General features: G+C 42.8%; 1 protein-coding gene across 1 annotated transcript in view; it reads left to right on the top strand.

Moving 5' to 3' along the window:
* ARHGEF33 (Rho guanine nucleotide exchange factor (GEF) 33) overlaps positions 1-26,049 on the top strand; it is an 85,059-nt gene extending 59,010 nt beyond the window's left edge. Inside the window, exons 11-15 of the mRNA XM_006839457.1 lie at positions 5,674-5,822; positions 6,926-7,090; positions 9,537-10,341; positions 18,707-18,846; positions 25,920-26,049. Coding sequence (XP_006839520.1) covers positions 5,674-5,822; positions 6,926-7,090; positions 9,537-10,341; positions 18,707-18,846; positions 25,920-26,049 — 1,389 coding nt within the window. The remainder of the gene's footprint in view (positions 1-5,673; positions 5,823-6,925; positions 7,091-9,536; positions 10,342-18,706; positions 18,847-25,919) is intronic.
* The last annotated feature ends 638 nt before the right edge of the window (positions 26,050-26,687 follow it).

The raw sequence follows: 26,687 nt of genomic DNA on the forward strand, positions 1-26,687 counted from the left end.
TCAAAAGTCACCATCTTAGAAATGGTGTGGCACTGTATAACAAGCGCTGGGCTGCAAAGTTGGTTTGAATCACAAGATAGATGATTCAAGCTTACCAGCTGCTTCTCAGAAACCCTGTACAAGGTCGCTATGAGTTGGAACCGACTCAACAGTACTTAACAACAACCACCACCTCAGGTAGCCGATTACCGATATTAAAAAGACTTTGTATTGTACAGGGGTGCTTCAAAGAGTTTGTGGAAAAATGGATTTAAAAGATAATGGAATTTTTCCATTAACTTTTTGAAACTCCCTTATATACATCTTCAGATTTTAAAAGGATTTGCCACGATATTTATTTTATTTAGTCATTTCAAGTATCCCATGAAGTAGTCATAACTGCCATTTTTTTAAAAAACCAGATCATCAGCCCCACACCCAACAAATCATACACTTTGTTTTGTTGCAATGATTGCAATCCCTTCTACGTATCATCAGTTGACAGTATTTACCTCTATTCTCTTTAACTCTTACACTCCTCTGTGTCTTCCACTACCTTCATCTTTCCTGGGCCAATCTCCCTCTTATTGTATATTGCCTTCCCCAACACCCAAGTTAACAAGTGTCTACCTTCTAGCCCCTGAATAATTTTCCCTTCCCTCCAACCTCTGGTAACCATCATAGAATATTTCTTTTAGCAAGAAACCTTTTCTTAACTTTTTAAAAACAGTCTCATACAATATTTGTCCTTTTGTGATGGACAAATTTCACTCAGCATAATGTCCTCCAGGTTCATCCATGTTATGAGGGATTTCACAGATTTGTCATTATTCTCCAGTGTTGCATAGTATTCCATTGCATATGTACCAAACTTTGTATCTATTCTGCTACTCTTTGTCTCTCTCTCTGTCTATTTTTTTTTAAATGTTTTTATTGTGAATTGAGTAAAAGTTTACAAGGCAAATCATCAATTTTACATTCAACAAATCATACACCTTGTTTCATTACAATGATTATAATCCCCTCCATGTACCATCAGTTACCAGTGTTTCTCTCTGATCATTTTAGCTCTTTTTGTATTTTAAACACTCAGGCATATATAATAATTTACACCACCAAAGGGCACAATTCTGCAATCTGCCTCCTGGCTGCTAGCTCTCAATCCCTCTCTTTCCATGAATCAAGAGTCCTCAGCTTCTCTCTCTCTCCATGTTCCCATCTCTACCTCCATCTCTGGTGTTACTCCGTCTCTGGATAAGGTCCCATATTCTGCTTGTGTTCTTCTCCCTTGATGGTTCTAGGGTCCTCTGTTTCTGGACTGTAAAATTAACTACTCCCCTGTTTTTGTTAAAAATCTTCTACCTTTACAGTTGTGACATTCTCAATTAGTCATTATAACAGTTACTCACTATTGAATCATAAGAATCTTATCCCCATCTCTTTTTACCAGACCTATCTTGTTGTTGTTGTTAGGTGCCATCAAGTCAGTACCGATTCATAGCAACCTTATACACAGCAGAATGAAACACTGCCTGATCCTGGGCCAGGCTCACTACTGTTGCCATGCTTGAGTCCATCGATGCTTCCACTTGGCCAATCCATCTCATTAGGGCTCTTCCTTTTTCTCTGACCCTCCACCTTACCAAACTTGATATCCTTCTCCAGCAACTGGTCCCTCTTGGCAATATGTCCGAAGTAGGAGAGACAAAGTTTGGCCATCTTGACCTCCAAGGAGCACTCTGGCTGCACTTCTTCTAAAATGAATCTGTTGGTTCTTTCGGCAGCCCATGGCACTTTCAATATTCTCCTCCAACATCATAACTCAAAAGCATCAACACTTCTTTGGTCTTCCTTATCCACTGTCCAGCTTTCAAATGTACATGAGGTTATTGAAAATACCCATGGCTTGGGTCAGGTGCACCTTAGTCCTCAAGCTGACATCTTTGCTCTTCAACACTTTTAAAAAGTCTTGTGCAGCAGATTTGCCTAATGCAATATGTCGTTTGATCTCTTGACTGTTGCTTCTGTGAGTGTTGATAGTTGATCCAAGAAGAATGAAGTCTTTGACAACTTCAATTTTTTCTACGTTGGTAAGAATTGTTTATTGGTCCAGTGGTGAGGATTTTTATTTTCTTTATATTGAGATGCAATCCATACCAAAGGCTGTGCTCTTTGATCTTCATCTGTAAATGTTTTAAGTTCTCTTCATCTTCACTGAAAGATGAAAACTATTCAGTGGGGACTCTTTCGTCCCTCACACACTATTAAACTAAACTCCTTTTTGGAACCTTGTAAGCCAGTCACTTCGTGTCTTTGTCTGCCTCCCTGGTGTATGGCAGTTGGTGATGGTTCTTGCCTGGATTTTGGTGTTTTATAGAGTGTGATTGTAGCTTGACTATATGGCAGCAATTGCTGTCTCATCTTGGGTAATATAGGGAGAGAAAGAGTCCCCCAAATGTGCAAGGGGGAGCATAAAACAGCAAAACAGCAACAGCAAAAAACAAGAAAAACTATAACAACAAAAAACTAGATTGGATACTGTAATCTATAATTGCAGAAAAGGGAGAGGAGGGAGTGAAGAAAAAAAAAATCTTGTACCCTAATAAGACTTTAAAGTCCTCTTGCAGTTTCTTGATTTCAAAGTTGTCTGATAGATTTTTGGCCTGTTTTTTTTTTTTTTTTAAGTCTCTTCCCCTCTCCACACCCCTTGTTCTGGCCTTTTCCATATTAAAAAAAAAAACAACAAAAAACAGTTCAGGGCCTGCTCTTGGACTGAGAGTATCTGTGCGCATGCATGACAGAAGAACCCACCAGTGTTGAGAGTGGGGCGGTGTCCACTCGCTCAGGCACTCCATTTAGTCACCAGAATGGAGGTGCACAAACAGTGGGGGGGGGGGGGCAAAAAAAAAAACACAAAAAAAAAAAAAAAATCAGAAAAAAGCAAAACTGACTAAGTGTATCGTCCACCTTTGCTCTGAGGTTCCTGCGGCATTTTTCCGTTATGTGTCTGCTCCCTCCCCCGCTTGATCTTGCCATTTGGTCTCGTCCAAGTTATTGTCTCCGGCCCTCGAGCCTGGCAGATTGAAATGTACATGATTTACTACTACTTCTGCTGTTTGTTGTTGTTGTGTGCCGTGGAGTCGGTTCTGACTCATAGTGACCCTGCACAGGGTTTCCAAGGCTGTTAATCTTTACGGGAGCAGAACGCCTCATCGTTCTCCCACGGAGCAGCTGGTGGTTTCGAACTGCTGACCTTGCGGTTTGCAGTCAGATTCGTAACCACTACGCCACCAGAGCTATAAGTTTCACTATAAACCTTCAAACTTTTTAGCTGTAAGTCTTCAAACTTTTTAAATATTCCTACTTATGTGGTAGAATTTTGGAGCTCTGCACTGAATCTGCTTTGCCTGGTATTCTGTGGTATTGCTGACAACAAATTTCACTGCCCCTCTATCCTAGCCACCATCAAGCCCTGCCCTGTCTTTAGCTTTTGAAAATTTGATTATAATATATTTGGGTAACTTTCTATATTTTTGGGGTTTGTACAGCTTCTTGAATCTTCTTGTCTTTCATGATGTTAGGAAAGTTTTCTTTGGCAATTTTCTCCATGCTTTTTATTGTCTCTTCCTGTTTTGTAATTCTGACCGTCCATAAGTTGTTCCTCTTCATGGTGCCTCACATAACTCTCAGGTTTTGATTGGATTTTTTCCATTCTTTTTGTCTAATTGTTCTTCTAGCTCACTAGTGCTGAGAAATTTATTTTCAAGTTCACTAATTCAGACTTGAATTGCTTAGAATCTACTCCTTTCCCCTTTCAGTATATAGTCCATTTCTTCTGTAGGATAAGTACTGAACAGCCAACCACAAGATCAGCAGTTCAAACCCACCAGCCACTTCTTAGAAACCCTATAAGGGTCGCTATGAGTCAGAACAAACTCGGTGGCACTTAACAACAGTAACAACAATAGGTACAACTGTAAAAGTTAAATTAGATAATATATGTAAAGAGTGTAGTGCCTAGTAATAGAAAATGCTCTATAAATGTTCATTTTTCCAAATCCAATACAAGTACTTGGTCTACTCCAGCAGAACAGGCAATGAAATAGGAAAGATATGATGCCATATGCCCCACTGCTTGACATTCTCACCACCGGCCTGACTAATCTGGGTTTTTGTTGTTGTTAAGTGCCGTCAAGTTGGTTCCAACCCATAGTGACCCTGTATAGGGTTTCCAAGGAGCAGCTGGTGAGCTTGAACCACCGATCTTGCCGTTCAAATGACTTTGCAGTCTGATGCATTAGCCCACAGCGCCACATCAGGAGTCCACTTTTAATAGAGAGCATCATTAGGATGTCTCCATTATCTCAGAGATGTAATTAGTAGAGAAACTTCTAAAAGTTTTAAATGAAAGTATCTAGAGCAACTCAAACATGTGTATAAATACAGTGTAGTGGAGGAATCTGACCTCCTTTAATCATGATAGGGAGAGAGAATGAATCGCCATTAGAATTAACCCAAGGCTGAATACTATGAAACCGAGGTCAAGCATGCCTCTTCTTTCCAACCTTTTTTTTTTTAACCAGTTCTGACACCAGCCATCCCTCTCACAACATTCCCTACTCTCCTGCTGGGTTCAGTAATTTGTCACCATGACCACAATTAGGCGGATGTGATACATTACCATTTAGGATCAGAAACTCCACAGGATACAGTTCTTTAATCAGGACAGCCTCTTTTCATTCATGCCTTGCTTTGGTGAATGTTACAAAACTCTTCAGCTCTGCCAGCAAATGCCCATTGGTACCCTAATCTGCAGGAAGCCTTGGCTCAAAGGTGCTCAGTCCTCTTGTTCCATGGACCCATGAGCCTAGCTCTGTCAAGTGTCCAGAGGCATTCTGTTCTACCAGCAAGCATCCTTCTCGAAGGCACTCGTCTCCATGAGCTGGGAAGTCCCCTGTGCCATTTCCTGCTGGTCTTCTGCCTCTGATGCTGCTGTTGTTTCTCTGCTGTTGTGTCTCACTACCTTTCCATATCTCAATATTACAATTGTCTCTTGAGTCTAGAAGGTACCCAAGGCAGAGAACCTGCATCTAAAGGATGCGCCTCACTCCCATTTTTTCTTCTGGGTGGTAGTGAGGTCCATCACTGTCCATAACTCAGTGGCAAAACTGACCAATACCCTCATTAGGGTTCCATACACCTTATTTGCATTGTCTCACCCCTAAGCATGCCATGCACCTTATTTACATTATTTACAAGCAATCCAATCCACTTGGTGGGCCACAAGCATCTCATTTGCACGTTACCACTTAGTCTTTTAACCTTCTAGTGTGGTGCTATGTGTTAATGCACTAGACTGCAAAGTCAGTTTGAACCACAAAGTTGGTTTGAACCCTATACAAGGTCACTACAGGTCAAAATTGACTCAACGGTACTTAACATCTTAGTCTTTTGGTGGGAGTTACAAGACAATAGTAAGAAAGGCCATAAAATAGCAATTCATCACAACTGGCCATTATTTTCCCTTGGAATGATGAACAGTAAGTTTGACCTTTCGGCTCATGTTTAGATGAGCCATATGTATTGTTAGTTGTATATGATATTCTCACAATAAATTAAAGCAAGGTGTGGAAGAGACAAAAACAACTTTTCATTCTAATTATGAAGTGCTTCTTCCTTTTTTCCTCCATCCAGAATGTCCTGAAGTTCACGGAGCAGGAACACCCTGACTATTACTTACTTCTGGTGTGTGTTCAGCGACTCCGAGTATTTATCTCTCATTACACCTTGCTGTTTCAATGCAATGAGGATTTGCTTATTCAGAAACGGAAAAAGCTCAAGAAGTAAGGTTCTGATGTTGCAGTGCGGAGAATCAATTAAAGGCTTCTGAGAACAAGAGTGTAGAGACCAGCTGAAATGCAGTGATGGGTGCAGGGACGGATGGGAGGGCGCAGGGAATAGGGGAGTAGACAAGAAGAAGGAAGAGAAAGGGAGGGAGGTGACCAGATGAGCTACTGCAGGGAGGCACCTACAACTTGGTGGAACTCACTTTAGGAAATTAAGCACTTTTATTCTGATGCCTAGGCAGACCTCTCTTATCCCATGTTCAGTTTCCCTAAATTTGCCAGGTTCAGAATTGCAGTTGACAGACCAGAATGTTGTTTCATTATGTCAGTATTTACTTTTTGAGCAACTACTGCGTGCTAGGTACTCTCAAGGCATTGACTATATCACAATGAACAGAGCAGACAATAGCTACATGGTGTTTATTTACTAGAGCTGGACAGTTAGCAGTAAACAAATTAGATGTAATAAGTTCTATGGGGAGTCCTGGTGTGATGCTGTGGGTTCATGCGCTGGACTGCAAAGTCGGTTTGAACCGCAAGGTCGGCGGTTCAAGCTCACCAGCTACTCCTTGGAAACCCTATGCAGGGTCATTATGGGTTGGAACCGACTCTACGGCACTTAATCGCAAGTTCTATGGATAAAAATAAAGTAAATACAAGAGACGGGGACAGAACAGATTGTATACTAGGAACAAATAGTAGGGCTGATTAGGGAAAACCTGGGCCTCAGAGGGAACAAAATAGCAGTCTTGGGTTTCCTTCAATCTTATCCCAACTCACCTCTATAAAAAGAAAATCATTTCTGTGAGTGCTTCAGGCCAGAAAACAATGTTATCTTCTAAGCCAAGATTTCTCAAATGCAGATGTCTTTCAATGCAGCCACCACCATCACCCAGCAAGCTCATTTCAGTTAATCAGAGCCCCTTTTCATGCCTATGGGCCAGCTTGCACCCTGTTAGAGGGTCCACCCTGGAGAGAGACGTTCAGGGTGAATGTCATCTGAGAGACATTGTCTTTCTATCTGCCTTGGCACAACCTGTGTGTTCAGAAAGCCAGTCGCCTCTGCACAACTTGAGAAATAATTGCTTGTATTCTGTTAGGTCATCCATGGCGAAGCTGTACAAAGGACTGGCTTCCCAGTGTGCAAATGCTGGGCAAGATGCTTCCTCAACTCCAGGACCTGAGGCTGTCCGTGACAGTGGGATCCACTCTGAAGAGATGCTGCAACCTTACCCTTCTGCTTCCAGTTCTGGCCCTGCTGTCACGTAAGTTTCTGTGGAGAGGTAAATGACAATGTCCTCTGGCCTCTGGTAGTTTGTGTGGGAGTGGCAGGACTGCCTGAATCAGGCCTTTATGTAGCAACCAAACAGCTGACCTGATACCTGGGTCCCAGAAGAAGACACTAGTGTTAAAGGATAGCTTTAAGGCTGGGAGTTGCTCCCAACAATTTTACCACACACAACTACTCACAACTTACAGCTTGAGTCTCTTCGGTTTTGGACAATGATAGATTGGACTGTCATTTTGGGCAATGATAGGAAGACAGTTTATAGCCCTTCAGAAAAATCGGAACCAAGTTAAAGTCTCCAAAAGACATAGTGCAGAGAAAGAGAAACCTAGTCCAAGGCCTGGGGAAATCTGGATTCTGAGGATGAGGTGACACAGAAAGAATGTGCCCTTTCTGATTCTCTAAGTTCCTTTAGGAAGGGACTTCATAAGCTCTGTTCACCAATTATGACTGCTTTTCTGGAAGCTCATCTGGGCAGTGTAAGGATTTGACAGCCTTTCAAAGTCTCTGAACACAACCTCCTAGCACATTAAACTAGAAGCTAGACCAATCAGTCTAAGATTGTCATTTAGTAAAATTCTTTTTTACTTTTAGATGATAAAGACAAAGACACTTTAACTGGTTTAGAAACCAGGACTTCTAGAAACTCAGAATTCCCTCTTTATCAAACATAGACAATTCTCACAAACCTAATTTCTCATACTATAAATTCTGTTTTGGGTTTTATTGCCTTAAGCACAATTTAGGATTCATGCAAAGAGTTACTTCTTTTCTAAAATTATGACGTGAGAAGTAGGCAGTTGAGATGACTTCATCTTTTAATGTCAATTATAATCACCGGAAAGAGCAGCTAACCAACAACAAAAAATAAGTTTTATTTTCTCCTTTGTGCCCTCATCTCTTTTATGAGAACGTCTATTAGAGAGATGGAAGTGCAAATCTGGAGAGGAAGGAGGGAGAAATTTCATAACAGGGATGTGATCATGCTGAAACCCATGGGACATTCACTTTAAATACTTTTTCTGGTGAAGGTGGGGAGAGACAGGCAGGAAATGGATATTTACTTTATGGATCACTTCAACTGTTAAGTCAGTAATAAAACTTTGAAATGCAACAGATAGCCCAAAAAATGAAATCCCAAGAGATTAAATCCAGGTGACACAAGATGGTTATGATTACATTTTGTGTAGGCAAAGTAGCAACAAGAAACAAGAAAAAAAACTCATCAAGTGTCTTCCAAGTAAAAGGGAATTCAAGTCAGTTTTTTGTTTCACTATTTCTTTTCACATCTGTAAATGTGAGACCTAATATTTTAAGTAAAATACTTAGTGTTAGCTTCTACATTCTTGCTCATTATTCATTTTTGTGGTAGAATTAAAAAATTAGTAAACTACCAGATTAATCAGTTTCCCTCAGTTACATCTATCTGGCAACTAAATTCCAACACAATTGGAGCTCATGTTTCCTATCCTAATTTGTTATTATGTAAACTACTAGTTAATGAATCCATGATATAAAAAGATATAAAACCCTCCAGGAAGTTGGGAAGATTCTGTGATAGCTTTTACATTTTGGTAATACCTGTTGTGACACTGTAGGATAAGCACTCGACCACAAGGTCAGTTTGACCACAAGATCACAAGATCAGCAGTTCAAGTTCACCGGCTGCTCCCGGGGAAACTCTATATATACAGGGTTGCTATGAATTGGAACCGACTCCACGGCACTGAACAACAACAACAATGCTTTTGTGGATGGGAGTTTTAGATCACTTTTATAACAAGCTTTATGGTCTTAACAGAATTTTTTTAGTTTTTCTTTTTTAATTATGAAAATGGCAAACACACACAAGAGTACAGTGAACTCCATATGCCCACCATGCAGATCCAACAGTTATGAAGACCTTGCCACATTTATTTCATCTGGGAATTTAAGATTACTGTTACGTGTGAAGATCCATGAGTAGAACAAAAGTTGAGTTTCCATTATTTGGTATGATTCTGCTAGGGCAAGAAAGGGAGAGAACAGAGAAAAGTGTAACTTGGAACACTGGCAGGTCCGAAGGGGTGGAGAAGGTCACAGCATCCACAAGGGAAATGCTATTCCAGGGCCTGTTAGCCTTCTCTACTCTTGGTCTCCAGGATGCTCTGGTGAACACTTCGCACATCCGCTTTAAGGACCATTTTCCACTCTTCCAACTTGGGGCAGGGGTTCGTGGAACCTCTTCATTAGATAAGTTTTGTGGAGCTTTGTAGGTCACACGCAAACGTGTCTAGGAAGGGAAGAGAGATGAGGAGCTGGCTGTTAAGGGCCCTAGCACTGTCTGTATGTCAGGCTGTGAGTGGCTCAGGCTTGCGCTCGGTTGAGTCCTGCACTAACAAACCATAAGCACACCTGTTTTATATTCTGTTTCCTCTTTAAAGACATTTGCTGCCCCCAGTGAAGAAAAGCCAACCACAGCAAAGTCTGATGGAGAGCATGCAGCCGGGAAAGCCGAGCGAATGGGAGATGGAGGGCAGAAAGCACGAGAGGCCGGAGAGCCTCCTGGCGCCAGCGCAGTTCTGTGCTGCCGAGCAGGACGTGAAGGCGCTCGCCGGGCCTCTACAGTCCATCCCAGAGATGGACTTCGAGCCCGCCCCGGCTGAGCAATTGAGCAACATGGAGCGCTCCATGCGCGCCCCCGCCGAGCTGCTGCCCGACGCCCGCGGCTTCGTGCCCGCGGGCTATGAGGAGTTCGAGTACGGCGGCGAGATCTTCGCGCTGCCGGCGCCCTACGATGAAGAACCCTTCCAGACCCCGGCCCTCTTTGAAAACTGCTCGCCCGCCTCGTCCGAGTCCAGCCTCGACATCTGCTTCCTGCGGCCCGTCAGCTTCGCCATGGAGGCCGAGCGGCCCGAGCACCCGCTGCAGCCGCTACCCAAGAGCGCCACCTCGCCGGCGGGCAGCAGCAGCGCCTACAAGCTGGAGGCGGCGCAGGCGCACGGCAAGGCCAAGCCGTTGAGCCGTTCGCTCAAAGAGTTCCCGCGCGCGCCGCCAGCCGAGGCCGTGGCCCCGCGCCTCTACAGCACGCGCAGCAGCAGCGGCGGCCGAGCGCCACTCAAGGCCGAGCGCACCGCGGCCCCCCATGGCCCGGTCGCGGTCGCTGCCGCAGCCCGCGGGGCACCCAGGACATTCTTTCCCCAACAGAGGTCCCAAAGCGAAAAACAGACCTATTTGGAAGTAAGGAGGGTAAAGTAAAACCGAACCAAACCCACAGTGCCGCTGGCCTGAGCCCCAGCGACGCGATGCCCTTAGATCTCCAGGGAGCACTGACCACACCTAGCGATAAGAGGCAGCAGCAGGCTTGGCCTATGGGGAGCGGAGTGAGGTCCATGCGAAGGATTGAGGCTGGGGACAGATTCTGGGGTGGAACCTTGGTCCTGATTAAAAGCTTGCACCTCAGTTGCTCTTGAAAACAAATGTTGGCGCATGTTCTCCAACACCAGGTCACGAAGAGCAGTTCTGTCTTCTGTATGTATGACAGCAAAGAGACAGCAGGTGACGTTTTAGACCCGCCCTTTTTCTGCCCCAACACACACATACTTATACACAGATACACTTGTGCTCTGTTCTGCCTAAACTATGGTACCATCAAAGTTACACTACACTTTCTGAAGCACGCACTACCAGTTTCTATCTCTGGCTGTTAAGTGTACCTCCTTGTTTAAATGTTCAAAATATTGAACACTGTGTGTGTCAGCTTGCACTACTACTCCCTGACCCTCTTATTTTTGCTGGTAGCACGTTGCCCTACGTCAACGCGAACTTGCTCTAGCTAAGTTCCTATCTGATGGCTTTCTTTTGACTGCAGAAAGGTGCCACATTAATTTAGACTCCAGTGGGATGGGACATCCCAAAATAGTCAAGGAAGCATTGAGTCACAGACACCATCTTTGAACTCCACATAACTATATTTGGCAATTTGCTGTTTAATTTTAGTGTCTGCCAACATCAGAGCATTTAAATAGATGTTTACATAATATTCATGAAAGGATTAATAGTTTCTGATCACTTCCTCTGCATGTGGCTGAGACTAAAGCAATTTCTAATTAAGCACAAAGTATAGCAAGCATTATTCCCATTTACTCTTACCCTTCCTGTTTAGTATCATTTTTGAAGTGGCGGTTAGGGTTTACAGGACAACTCTGTTAGTACTTCTTGAAAATGACTTAGTGAGCTGCCCTGAATACAGTATTGGCATCAAGCTCTAGCAATCCTTGGCTAGACGGTTGTCATTTCCAAGCTAGTGAGAGCAGATTAAGGATCACTGACACCTTACATTCATTGCATTTTCAGCAAACACGTTAGCACCTGCCTTGCACCAGGCTCTAAGCTAAAGTCTGAGGTTTAGGAACCCAGACTCTGCCTGCCAGGATCACCGGCTCAGTGCAAGAAGGAGACACAGAGGCACAGATGTGGAAGCACATGAGAGGGGGTGGTTCCATTCCATAAGCACTGAACTGTGAACCACAAAGTCTGCAGATCAGGCCTTTCTCCATGGGAGAAAGATGAGGCTGTCTGCTCTCATGAAGACTGAAAGCCTCGGAAACCCTATACAGGATTGCTATGAGTTGGAACTGACTCCACTGGAGTGGCACTGTAGGATTAGCATTGGACTGTTTACCAAAAAGGTTGGCAGCTCAAACTTACCAGTTGTTCCTCGGAAACCCTATGTGTGTGTGTGTATGTATGTATATATGTATGTATATATATATATATATATATAAAATGTCGTCGAGTCAGTTCGGACTCATAGCAATCCTGTGTAGCGTTTCTGAGCTTGAACTGCCTACCTTGCAATTCAAACCAACTTTGCAGTCCAATGCATTAACCCACAGCGCCGCACCAGGACTCTGGAAACCATATAGGAGGTTGCTATGAGTTAGAACCAACTTGACCACACTTAACAACAATACCAAGGGTGATGGTAGAGGAGCCCTTGTGGTGTAATGGGTAACGAGTTGAGCTGCTAATTGTGAAGTCAACAGTTTGAATCCACTAGCTGCTCCTCAGGAGAAAGATGAAGATTTCTGCTCCCATATAGATTCACAGCCTCGGAAACCCTATTCCAGGATGCTGTGAGTTGGAACCAACTCAATGGCACACAGCAGCAACAACACGGTGATAATAAGAAGCCCTGGTGATGCTGTAGAATAAACACTGGACTGCTAACCACAAGTTCAGCAGTTCAAACCCATGAGCACACTATGGGAGAAGATGAGGTTTTCCTCCTGGGAAACTTTATACAGAATTGCTGTGAGTTGGAATTGACTTGATGGCAGTGAGTTTGGTTTGTTTGACAGGGTGATGGGAACCCTGGTGGCGTCGTCATTAAATGCTTGGCTGCTCATCTAAAGGGTGGCTGTTGGAACCCACTAGCTGCTCCACAAGAGAAAGCTGTGTCAGTCTGCTTCTGTAAGGGTTTATAGTCTAGAAAATCCGAGGCATTTCTACTCTGTCCTGTAGGATTCCAATGAATCAGAATTGCACCGATAGCAATGAGAGGGGGATGGTAGGGAGCCCCGGTGTCCAATGGTTTAACGCTTGGCTGCTAATCAAAAACTTGGTCATTTCAACTCACTAATTGCTCCTCCGGAGAAAGATCTGCCAACCTGCTCCTGTAAAAATCACATCCTAGAAAACCGTGTGGGAAGTAGAAAGAAAACAATAATCTGTCTCATAGGATCACTGAAAGTCAGAATCAACTTGATCGCACCCTACAACAACGGGTTGATGGTCAGATAAGGCCTCCTAGATAAGTGGAATGTCTGAATTTGATTTTTAAAACAACCCAGAAGGTGGGTGGAAATTGAGGTAGGAAAAAAGTCTATGGACATCAAACAACAGGATGATGTTTTTCCTTAGATAGAAATTAGACCAGAGGGACAGGAAGGGGCTGATCATGAAACGCCCTTACCTTTCTGATCCCTGTGTTACTGGACAAACAGTCCAGTCGCCAGGTCCTGCAGCCAATAACAGAGATGGGATGAGAATCAACATAAGTTTTATTAACAGATCTGGAAGGCAACAAGGTTCTTCTCAGACTGCCTTGGCTTCCACCATATGTTTGAAATTTTTATACCATCCTGGATATTAACCCATTTGGTATTGTCACATTCCTTATTAAGAGCTTAATGTCCTCTCCCATCTTGGAAGGCAATCTACACTCCACTAGCTCAAGGTCCTTTACACTCTGGGAGTAACGTCCCCTTTCCTTTAAACAAAGCATGGTGATAGTGAAGACACCTGAGCAGCAGACACGTTCTCTCCTCTGGTTTTCCTCCTCTAACTGTTTTTCCCCCCCTGAGTTTTAATCAACAATACACCACTAAGTCCTTCAGCTACAAGTTCCAGAAGTACATCTACAAGAGAGATGTTAGGGCAGTAATGATTCGGAGGAGTCCTGGTGTGACATCATAGGATAAGCACTTGACCATAAGATTGGTTTGAACCACAAGGTTGGCGGTTCAGACTCACCAGTCACTCTTTGGAAATGCTATACAGTGTTGCTATGAGTCGTAACTAACTCGACGGCACTTAAAAACAACAGTGGTTTAGAAAGAGTTATAACATGTAGAACTGAAACCCTATTAAAATCCTTCTGTCAGCTGTACTCCGGGAACCCACAACTGTACCTCCCGAGGTTTAACACTGATGGTGTGCTGCTTGTGAAAACTAACTTAACTGAGGTTCCCCAGGGTCTCAGAGCCCCTTCTGACTCTAAATTTCAATCCTGAACATAATTCTAGTAGGCAAAATACCTCAGACAAATCCATTTTAGACATGTATCACAGTTTAAAAGGAAGTAGAAAGAAAATGATAGTGTCAATTCAAGTGAGTTCAGATGGGCAGATATTAGAAAAAACCCTAGCACTTAGTAGGTGCTGTAAGAAGGCCTTATTCCACATATTCATAAAACAGCTCCTCTAGTCGCTATGTAGAAAGCTTGGTGCTCAGCAATTGCCAGGCAAAAAACATTAACCAAAAATAACCATATATCAAATAATGACTAATATGTTTGTGACTGGTTATCAGATGTACTAAGTAACAATAATAAAATACATTAGGAACTGTTCATCAGGCATTTTGAACAGCATGTTCCATCCCAACAGTGCCAGACATAAGTCAATTCAAGGAGGGACTTCAAGGAGGTGTCCAAGGGAGGTCAGTTTGAAGCCTTTTCTCAAGCTCCTATAAATGTTTCACGCATGCAAACCAAATTCACATTATTTGTTTCTGGTTTGGGACACATTTTTTCTTTTTCAAAACCAGGGCTTCAAACTGGTTCATTCTGGTTAAATCTTCTGTTGAGCATTTGTCTTTCCACTCCAGATATACTGAATTAGAATCTACATTTTAACAAGATCCCCAGATGATTCTTTCTTCTTCTTTTTACTGTGAATTGAATGAAAGTTTATAGAGCAGATCAGTTTCCTATTCAACAAATCATACATATTTTATTTCATCTTACTAATTGAAATTTTCACCATGAAGCATCTCTTAATTCACTTCCTCCCTGGGTTTCCTGTTTCATTCCTTCTTTCCTAACTTTTCTGAACTTTGTTCTTAGGCAAATGCTGCCCTTTAGATGTCAAATGATTGATAATTCTAAGGTGTGTGTGCCTCCCTAGTGTTACACTGTGTTCCTGCTACATAGACTTGACTATTGTTTGGCTGAAAATTGAACCAGGGAGTGAGTTCATTTCCAGACCTGAAGGGTGGCTAAGCATGGGTACCGCCAGTTTGTATCCAACCTGTAAGCCTAGTTTTTTAAATATAATTTTGAGTTTTGTTCCACATTTTTTACCCACTCTAACCAGGACCTTCTATTGTGACTCCTTTCAGAGCAGTTGGTAGAGGTACCTGGGCACCATCTAGTTTTTCTGGCCTCAGGTTTGTGGAGACTGATGTCCACAAAGTCCATTAGTTCATTGGACTAGTTGTTTCCATGCATTTTCATTTTTTATCACTCTTCTTTCTTCTAGACAGGGAGCAACTGATAGCTGCACCTTAGATGGTGACTTTTGAGGTTTTAAGACCTCAGTTGCTACTCACCAAAGTAGGATATACAACATTGTCTTTGTGGACTATGTTACGCTAGTTGACCTTGGTGTCCCCTGAGGCTATGATTTTGTGCCCCTAGTCCAGTGACTCATTCCTCAAGTTATATGGTTGTTTCCAAAAAGTTTTCACAACTTTGCCTTCACCAGGTGATTCTTATGCATACATAGGCTCTTAATAGATCTCTTGTTGTTATTGGTATGTGCCGTGGAGTTGGTTCCGACTCATACTGACCCTATACGGGGTTTTCAAGGCTATAAATCTTTATGGGAGCAGAAAGCCTCATCTTTCTCCCGTGGAACAGCTGGTAGTTTCAAATTGCTGACCTAACATTTCGCAGCCCAATTCGTAACCACTGTGTTACCAGAGCTCCTTTATAGATCACTTAGGGATCTATGAAATTCACCTGGGGCTCTTGTTAAACTATAAATTCTAGCTCAGTAGCCCTGGGATAGGGATGGTGGTGGTGTGCCGTTGAGTCAGTTCTGACTCTTAGTGACCCTGCATAGGGTTTCTGAGGCTATAAATCTTTATGGGAGCAGAAAGCCTTATTTTTCTTCTTTGGATTAAGTGGTAGATTCAAACCACTGTCCTTGTGGGTAGCAGCACAGCTCGTAAACCACAACACTGCCAGAACTCCTGTATCTTAGGTGGAAATGCAAATTCTCAGGATGACTGCTTAAAAGCCCTGCTCAAAGCTCAGAAGGCCTTTGTTGCTGGGAATCCTAGAGAGTGTGGCATGCAGAATGCAGGTGGGCAAAGACCGTGTGTTTGTGTGTCCGTGTGCGTTTCGTTGTGCGCTGTAGATGTGCCTGAGGCAGTGGGTGGGATGGGGGTTTTAGTTGCAAAAGATTCACCGTTAAAAACCCCATCCTAGAAGATATTGACTCTTTCCTGTTGAGATGTGCGAAGTATGTACTGTTCCATCACTTCACATACACTCTGTGTATCTTCCCTTTCTGCCCAGTTAAGGCCTAGCCTTTAGACTTCGTCTTTGTCAAGAAGAAAGAAGACAGTACGCTTTGGTGAAAGATCTCCTGAGTGGGTGTCACGAGATCTGGGTTCTAGTCCTGGCTCTGTTGACAAATAGCTGTGTGCTTTTGGACAATTCCCTTGGCTTCTCTGTGCCTGCAATTTTTTCATCTGTAAAAATAAGGCAATTTAGACTTTACCTACCTCACAGGGTGGTAGTGAGAATCAGGCCAACTGAAAAAATTTTCTGAATATGTTTTGAAAAGTATGAAATACTATATAAGTACAATATATTATTAAGACCATGACTCCGCAGCAAGGTTTTCCTTAAAGTATTAATAGGTTTAGTCCCTAAATGTTCCCCCAAACCCTGATTCTCAAATTGTAATCCATGGGCCAACAGCAAGTACATCCCCTGGGAGCTGTTCAGAAATGCAGAACTTGGACCCCACCCAGACCTACTGAATGAGTCCCAGGTGATCTATGTAAACCATTAAATGCAGGTGGGAAGAAAAAAACTGAAAACCCACTGCCTTCCAGTTGGTTCTGACTCATAGTGACCCTGAGCAGGGTTTCAGAGGCTGTAAATCATTATGGGGGCAGAAAGCCTCATCTTTATTATGCAAAACAGCTGGTAGTTTCCAACTGCTGGCCTTGCGGTTCACAGCCGAATTCGTAACCACTACACTACCAGAGCTCCTTCATGGCGACCCTATAGGATAGAGTAAAACTCCACAGTTTTCAAGACTGTAAATCTTTATGGGAGCAGACTGCCTCATCTTGTTGCCTCAGAGCAGCTTGAACTGCTTCACAGCTGGTAGGTTTGCACCTCAGTGTTTAACACACAGTGCCGACGAAGGCTCCTAGGTAGGCGGAAACAGGACTTCAACCACAGGTTTTCCACCATGAGAATGCATAAGGATTACCTAGACCCAAACTCCAGAGATTCTGATTCAGAAACTCTGGGATGAGGTTCAGGAATGTACATTTGATGTAAAGGTCCCAGGTAATCCTAAAGTCCTAGGACCACCCTTTGTAAACGCTGCACAAAACTATCAAGATTGCCATGGTTGTGAGATGAATCTTAGTAGAATCTCAGATTACCTTTATATCTGCTACCTCACCCTCAGTCAACCCCATGTGTTTCTTTCTTTCTTTTTTTTTTTTTGGAAAAAGAAAATCATCCCTGTCCTTTATGTCTCTATCAATAAGCAGTCACCATTCAACTCAAGAGGCTTTTAGGTCCCCATTGAGGTGGGTTTTGCTTTGACTCCCTGGGTTCTCTTAAGGTTATTCAAAATTAAGCAGCTATTTTGAAGTTGCAGTCACTTCAAAGTAAATATTTTGTTTATATGAGATCTAATTACAAGGGGGCTTCAAAATAAATGAAAAGATGATGGCATTTTTCCACCAACTCTTTGAAACCCTTTGTATTTGCATATCTAGCATATCTAGCCTGTTAAGTGCTATTGAGTTGGTTCCAACTCATAGTGACACTGTATACGGTTTCCAAGGAGTGGTTGGTAGGTTTGAACTAGTGCTTATCCTACAGCACCACACAGGACTTCATATCTAGTTTATCTGCATATGAATACATATACACATCTATTTTATTTAGCACACATTACACTTAGAAACTGGAGTTTTTGCAAGAGAAGTCCAAATACTAGGAATACAGAATTGCAAAAACTGTACTAAAGGCATATTTGTAAGTTGGAAATACTAACTGACATGATTTCTCAACAGTTCAGACCTCTCAAAAATTTTTGTCATTTATACTTAAAATGGAGAGCTAAGGACGTGGCTTTAAAGCTAAGAGCAATTATCAAGCAACATTCTTATTTTATAGAAAGAGAAATGTACCCAGAGATTCAGGAAACAACTACAGGTTTTCCACCAAGACATGGTTGGCAGAATAAGAATTTCACATCTGTATTCTTTATTAACAGTAGCTAACTTGATTATTTTCTATTGTTTTGTTATTGTTAAAATCGCACTCTAGACTGTTTTGTCTTGTTGTTATATCCCGTTGAGTTAACTGATTCCAACTTATAGCAACCTTGTATAGGGTTTCCAAGGAGCAGCTCGTGGGTTTGAACCACTGACCTTGTGGTTGTTATGTGCCGTGGAGTCGGTTTCGACTCATAGTGACCCTGTACCAGGTTTCCGAGGCTGTACAGGCGCAGAAAGCCTCATCTTTCTCCTGCAGAACAGCTGGTAGTTTCGAACTGCTGACCTTGCAGTTCGCAGCCCAATTCATAATCACTACGCTACCAGAGGTCGTTGACCTTGCGGTTAGCAGTCCAATATTTATCTTATAGCATCACACGAGGATTACATTTAGCTGAAAATGACCCTTTATTCAACTACTGATGTCAAGGACTGATTTAGTCTAGGTGTACTGTAGTTGGGATTGGATGTCCACCTTTATTGTTTTGGGGTGAGGGGAAAATGTCCCGTAGTCAGGATAGACATTTACTTTCAAAAATAATAAAAACCACTCCTTTGTTGGCTTTTTCAGGAGATGCATTTAGAAGACACCACCAGATTCTGTCCAAAGGAAGAGAGAGAAAGTGAACAAACATCTTTCAGCGATCAAAACCCCAGGCAAGACCAGAAAGGGGGCTTCCGCAGCTCCTTCCGCAAGCTCTTTAAAAAGAAGTGAGTAGCCCTTAGACAAGACAGCATTGTAACTCATTTCCTTTGAGGTTTTTAAAAATAAGTCTCCTGTAGCCTGGTCTCACACAACTGCTTCCAACTTAGTGCCTGAACCCAGTAACCACGAATCCTGCTGAGTAAAGATGTTTCTCATTGTAATCTGCTAGAATTAGAAGGAATCTCAGCTGTCTCCCCTGTCTCTTGTGTCTTTTAGCCCTCCTTTCCATTTTCCCTAAGTTCTGTGTCCTGAGAGGGGTAAGCAGAGGTGGCTTGGAAAATGAGCTGGTGACAATCAGATCCCTTTTATACTGGGAGGAATGGAATGGGATCCCGAATTATAATGGATGTAGAGAGTGCTCCTATCTGAACCTCCCCCTTCACTCCCTCCACCCCATGGAACATTTTCTTAAGAACATCTCAGCTTTTCTGCCTGTAGGAATCTATAGTGGTCCTGAGTTAGTACTAACTCATGTTTATGGGGTCTTCTGCTAGTGTTTTTCCTTAACGAGTGGGTTTGGTGTGGAGCCTAGTTAAAATTCTCTTTAATGCCGTTTCCATACTCTAAAAGATTGGAAAAAAAAAAAAAAAAAAAAAAAAAAAAGGTCCTTTAAGACGCTTTGGTCTTTTGAAACATCACCCACCAGATATTTTGGTCAGCACGTTTCAGAACTGTTTTACAAACTGGGGAGAGGGTCAAACCCAGCATGAGCTTAAGCATTACCCTTTGGTCATAGAGTCTCCAGTCCAGCCATCAGCTTTCTGAGAGGCTGCTGTTCCTACCGCCCCCTCTCCCTAGTTGCTCTTAGCAGAGGAGATTGTTGCAGTTTGTTGTACAAGTCAAGTCGACAAGTCTTCGTATTAGAATGGAAGACAAAAGGAAACAAAGACACGATTGCTGCCGGACTACACAGGAGCTGATCAGTGTCAAAACCTAGGGCAATCATTTTGTTCTGGAAGTTAGAAGTTACCAGTTGATTTAGATAAGGGTCTTAATGGAAGAATCGGTGGCAGGTCTGGAGTGAGGACATTTGAGGCGGTGGGGGGGGGGGGGTACGGAGAGGGGGCGAATGCACGTGGTCGTTGCATCACCTGGGGAAGGTGATACTGAGATCAGTGTTGCCTATCTGTTGTTAAAGAGAGCAATAACCCATGGTTGTTGAGTTGATTCTCACTCATACAGATCAGATAGGATTGATTGCCCAATAGTTTCCAAGGCTGTAATCTTTACAGAAGCGCACTGCTACATCTGTCTCATGTGGAGTGGGTGGTGAATTCAAACCCCTGACGTTTTAGTGTCCCACCAGGATTCCTTTTAACGCTGAGCAATCTTGCAATGGGTCACAGATCTATATTGGCAAGTTCTCTTTCAATTTTACTAAAGCAGCCCATCCCATGGTGGGTCCTTGATACCACGTTCTTTATTCAGGGGCTGAGGAGTTAAGAATGGCTTTCCCCTCTCTAGAATCATAGACATAGATCTTTCTTGGCCAGTGTCTATTTTGACAGGTTTGGAGGTGGTGGGGAACCTAGAAGCAACTCTCCTGTCTGACCTTGGGATGATTTCGGTTCCTGAGGACTCAACTCCCAAGGCTATTATTGCTTAAGCCTGTGTGTGTCTTTTGTAAACTATGGCTAAGGGTTCCCTAAACAATCAACTGCTCTTTGCTTACTGCCATTTGTATCGCTGTGTGCTGAGTGTTGGAAAGCACTGAGCAATGGTGTCGCTGTTGAATCTTGACAAAGTCACATTGATCAGAGTGATCTGGAAATGCTCTGCTACTATACGAAGCAGAGGACATAGACTAGAACAGGGGCAAGAAGAAATACTTGGCTTACTAATTCAGTTGCCTGGAACAGGAGTTGTGTGGCTCAGCAGGGAAGCGATTCTGGTTATTTAAGCAGAAGGTCAATGACCCTGGTCAGAGATTCTATGGAAAGGATTCTTTCTGGAGGTTACTCAAGATAATAACCTGGGCCCTTCTATTGCTGAGATTTGATTTATCTGTAGCTTGACTTCATTGCCTTTAATCACATCTTTTCAACACCTGAAACAAATTAATATAGGCTTTGAGAACTGTAATTTTAAAGTCCCACCATGTAGAAGACCAGAATTTATCTTTCAATAGCCACATCCAAAACCCACTACCATCAAGTTGGCTCACGGCGACCATATATAGGGTTTCCGAGACTATAAATCTTTACCAGAGCAGACAGCCTCATCATTATTCTATGGGACCATTGATGGGCTTGAACTGTTCACCTTGTGGTTAGCAGTCCAGTGCTTATCCTACAGTACCAAATTCATGCTGGTTACTTGCTTTCAGTCTTCTTCCTGCTTTTTGGCTGCTTCTTACATACAGGGCCAAAATGGATTCCCTTAGTTGACTTGTTCTGCCTCATAGATGAGTTCCTCACTCCCTCCTGCATCAATCATAGTGCTGCGACCGATACAGGCCCCGTCCTTTGTCTCTGAATGGAAGTATAGGTGGCACCAGATTACTGGCTTTATTGATCCGGCTTACAACCTGAGCGCCATCAGGTGATGTCTGCTGATGGTCTTTTGTTCAGGGCACCATGGTGGGGACTTAACACAAGACAAAGCAGCAGCTTGCGTAGCTTCTCCTGAGTTTTTCATCCAAGGGCCATGGAAAGTTAAACCATTGTGTGAAGTAGAGAAGGAAGGGCAGGGATGCTTAAGCCTAACACAGAAAGGTCAGTGAGTTTCTCAGATGAACACAGCATTCTTCTTAGTTCTGCATCCTTTTTTACATATATGCTCTACACAGGACACTTATATATATATAGGAGTCACAGGTGACGTGATACCATCCTGCCATGTAGGCACGTGCGCTCTTAAGTTGTGCATGTGGACAAGTACAGGGAGGAACTAGAAAGAGCCATTCAGCCCATTCTCTTCTGTGTGCTGGGAGGTTAGGCTAGCAGCAAGCCCTCTGACTGTTTTGTGGTTGATTGTTGGGCCTGGATCTACACCAGAGCTTGACCTCAGGCCCCAATGGACTGCTGCCAGAAGAGCAACCTGTGTGTGTCAGGTTTTGGGCTCGCTGCCTGCCTCCCCTGCAGCTCTCTGGATGCTTAATTCTGTCTACACTGACACACTTTTTGTATCCATAGGGGCTTGTTTGGCTGGTGGCCCCACACACCCAGAATGCTGCTTCGGGATGAAGCTAGGCCTGGAGCCAGATGCAACAGAAAGTCTGAGAAAGGGTTCTCTTCCCTCTGAGGCTGGGAGGGCCGAATGCTCAGACCCACGAGGATTCAAAAGGGAGAGCCAAGCTGACATCATAAAATAAAACCCTGAAAAATGCCCAGAATATCTGGGGGAGAGGATAATGCTCTGATCGTTTTCATCTCAGATACATTTGTCCTGGTTAAATACTAGGCCACATGTCCCTGAAAGCTTTCCAGAATTGATCAGAATGAAGACTTCATTATCTTAAAGTTTGAAAATGTTAAGGGACTTTAAAATTTTTAAATGAGGATTCCTAGAAGCCAGGAACAGCCCAATGTGATAGGCTGATGTAGGGCTGAATTTTTATCCACCTGCCTTTGAACTATCCCACTTAGAATGGTTTACATGGAGGCTGTCCTAGGCTTAAACCTAGACGATCCTGAAGTTTGAGGCAAACGCTACTTCATCGTTATATATATATAAATCTTGCACTGAGATTAAGGCATACTCTTGGGTCCAGGGCGTGGAGTAAGAAGATCCCATAGACAGTTTAGGGGGAGGGAGTGGAGATGGTGAACGCACATGCTCTTGCCCCCTCTCACTTTGAGGGGGAGTAGAAGATAAAATCGATGGCTTCCAGATGATTAATCTTACTTCCTCACCAGTTCTCCTCCTCGTTAGCATTTTATACTTAAACACCTCAGTGTCTGTCTCCATACAGTTCCAGCCACCTGTCTGCCATCACATCAAATCTATTTTCTTAATCATACACAGAGTTCTTCTATAGGGCCCTATATAATTGTCAGCCAATTTGGTTTCTTGTCAGCTATTTTACATGTGAGGAACATACCCTGTAATGGAAAGCCGGACTGCTAAAGAATCCATTGATAATGTTATCCTCCCCTTACTCTCTGCCACCTTCAAACCCTTCTCAAGTCCCTCAACCCTTCTTATGTGCCTGGAGTTCTCCCTCACTTCCCGTTTCATTTTTAGTGGAAAGGGATGTTTGAAGGGATAAACATTTTAGATGACTTATCCCTGATTACAAAAGTTGCTCAATCACTAAACCTCTTCAACATACTTATCTAGCACATTAAGTTCTGTCTGGTGAAAAAGAAGCAAAAGAGTTCCTTCCCGTTGCCTTGTGACAGTCCAAATGCAAAGGTACCACAGTACCTATAGCACACAGTGGCTATTTATAGCACTCAGCAGCTATCCCATGAATGCTCAATTGTGACCCTGTTGATGACCCCTACTTCCCCATGTGCATGCCTCCTGAAGCTTTCACGTAGAACAGTCATTCTAGGCAGAGGACCAACCCTCCGCAGGTCAGAGTTGTCTGTGGTTGTTGTTGTTGTTGTTAAGTGCCGTCGAGTCGGTTCCGACCCATAGCGACCCTGTACAGGGTTTCCGAGGGTGTAAATCCTTACGGGAGTAGAAAGCCTCATCTTTCTCCCGCGGAGCGGCTGGTAGTTTCGAACCGCTGACCTTAAGGTTCGCAGTCTGTGGTATTACATTCTAATTCTCCTGCTTTCCCAACTCTAGATCGGCTCTCTAGGTTTATTTGTAGCACATCTATTCTTGGATGCCCTACCCACTTGCTATTTTCTTTGTTTCTGTCAATTGTGTTGGAAGCAAAGTTAACAGGACTATTCGCTTACCTTCTTTCCATGAAAAGCTTGTCACAATATACTGGCAGCCTGTCTCTATTGTGCCCACTGACATCTGCCCTGTCAAAATGCCCAAAGTTCAAAAGTCATTTCTGTTTTAAAGAAAAAGGAAATAAAAGTAATTATGCTGGCCCTTCCTCCTAGATTCTGCAGGTTTTTTTCCAGTCGTTTAGGTGCATGTTACTCCGGAGTCTTAACAGCCAGAACTTTGGGAGAGTCCAGTGCTCAGATGGCCATAAGTTATGTCTGATTATGAAGAGGGTAGTTAAAATAAAGAATGCTGGATTTTAAAAAGGACACAGAGAAGGTGCAGTTAGTGAGCAGAGCAGTTAAGAGGGAAAAAAAGAAAAAACTAAGCTGAGTTTGTGGACTTTAAAAACTAGACAGGGCGATTTTGGCATTTGTTTCAGAAATGGGAACGCAACTGGTGAAGATTTCTGTGGTCCTTGGGGCTGGTGGTGACATCAAAGCTTTCCCATTTCCAGGTAAACACTAAACAGCTGCATGTTGGAACAATCGAAGTGTGCTCTGTTGGGATTTGGAGAGATCAGACGTAGTTAAGAGGGGAAATGTGAGGTGAAGATTGGCAGTTTTGACTAATGACTTTGATAAGTAACTCACTTGGGGGAGCAATGCAGAAGAAATAATAGTCAAATCGTATTCCTTACTTCCCACTGCCTAAACCAGAGACTTTCTTAGTCTTCTGGATATGGGGAAAGAGTGAAAAGGTCAGACATACCCATCTTCCTAACATTTGAGGCACAGCTGGACTAATCAGGGGTGATTTGATCTGGAGGTCCGTGGGAGACCAAAGAGACCTGGAATCTTGGGCGGGGGATGGGGTGTCAGATGGAGGCGGTTTCAGGGAGAGTTCTGGGGGAGGGGAGTCTCTAAGAAGAGGACTTTCAACCTACCCACATCTCATTTTATTTGAGGACTCGGCTATATTGGGGTTGAGACGTAGAAGTTTTTCCTTTTGTTGGGATCTAGTGGAAAAGTGCTCCCTACTGACCAGCAGTAGAAAGAATGGTGGGCAGCTATGGCTCTATCTAAGACATCAAATAGCCAGGTGAAAAGTACAAATAACTAGTCAGTCATCAGGTTTCCAAATGTCAGGATTTTTGTCTTCATGTGGCTCCTACTTTTCTTGACTAATGTAAAGGGACATTTGAATTCTGCCCAATTAACTCAGTAACTGGTAGTCCCAATGAACTGATCTAAGAACAGTAACTGAGACCCGTAGTGTAAGACCTTGAGAGGTCATTACCCTTCTATTGTGGCTATAGAGCATATCAGCCTCAGGATATGTGGGACTCGGCCAGTTGTGTGGGAGCTATGGACAGAGAGCTTCATTGCTAACATCACTGTCATAATGACATCCATGAGACCTTTTGATATTGATTCTTAGTCACTAGGCTGATTTTACTCATTTTGGCACAGTTTAAGCTAGCCAAAGAGTCCCAGCTTAGTTTATCAGAGGTTATTTCTAGAAAGCCTCCTCCCTCCAGGGACTTCTGACATGAACAGACTGGAGAAGGTGCAGAGCTGGAATGGATTGCCCAACTGGCTTAACCAAGATAAAGGAAGAATGCACCCTCGAATTGAACTGATTTGAGTCGTTGACTGTCGATTGGGTGTGGTCTTCTTTGTGGTGGCTGAGATTATGATTCCTGTACTAATTTCTGCATTCTACCAAATGTAGCATATATGTGTGGTTGACTTCAATAAATTTTTCGTTTAAACATGAAAACAAGTAAAAGCAAGAGTTTGTAATGTAACACCCAAATTCAGTAAACTTGGTTGAGAACAGTGAATTCCATCCATTTTATTTTAGGGGCCTTGGTATTTGTGGAGTAGTTACCTGGTGGAATTAAAAACAGGGTCTTTCTTTAAAAAAAAAAAAAAAAAAACTTTGCTGAGCTTTTACGCCCCTATTTTCTTGTTATTTCATAATAACTTACACTGTCGTATTCTCAGGACTGGAAACAGTTGTCACAATTGTCCCCATAAAGCACTGGGGGACAATAAGCTCTTTTTTGTTGGCTGCAAATCTCAGGTATACATGCCCTGAGTTAGGAAGTCCAGGGGAAGTAAAAATTATTCCAGATTTAGAAGGCAACTGTTTTACAAATGCAAAAACAATTTGGATAGATGAAATATTTGAAAACAATGAAAACCAAATCAACCTGTACTTTATCTGTGTGCTGAGATTTTAGGTCCAGTGGATCAGAATACAGGGAAAAAACTAATGAGAGCCCCTCAATGGATCCTTCACCCACCAAACAAGATTTCTTCAGAAACCGACTTGTACTTGCAAATGACCTTGACCAAGGAACCGCTGTGTAAATTATACTTAAAATTGTGTTGTCAAGTGGTAAGATGAGGCAAAAGAGCTTGTTTATATCTATGCAGGAATCTCTATATCTCAATGTGTAAATCCCTCACAGAACTAATATAAATCTTTACGTATGAAACTAAATCAACACACAAGATGTTGAGGCGATGAAGATTAGTCTATGGTAAAGAACTGACTTTTTGAACCTCAGCGCTTGGAAAAAGGGGAATGAAGACTTTGACAGCGCTGAAGAAAACCAAAATAAATTTAGAGGAAAATAAACATTTGTAAGAACAGAAACTTCTGGAAATCTTTCCCCTGATACATACTACCCAGCATGTTTATATTTAGCATGGATGTGAATTTTATCCTTTCTAAGCATTTAGCTTATTAATTCAATCCCTGTGTGCTTAGCCTAACATATATTAGGGGCCAATTCTGTCCTGCTTGTCTGCCTTCCAAGAACCCCAAGGCTATACCTAGCATCCCGTAAGGGGAGAAGGATCAATGAAAAGAACTGTATTTTACATGTTACCAATCTGAGTTATGGAGAACTTTTGTTAAACCATGTTACAGAAGGTTTAAACCTCTGAACAGAAAGTTCAAAGCTGAAAGGCACACTGATCTCCAAACAAGAAAACCACCTTGA

The sequence above is a fragment of the Chrysochloris asiatica genome, unplaced genomic scaffold (genome assembly GCF_000296735.1).
Source record: "Chrysochloris asiatica unplaced genomic scaffold, ChrAsi1.0 scaffold00024, whole genome shotgun sequence".
Classification (NCBI taxonomy): Eukaryota; Metazoa; Chordata; class Mammalia; order Afrosoricida; family Chrysochloridae; genus Chrysochloris; species Chrysochloris asiatica.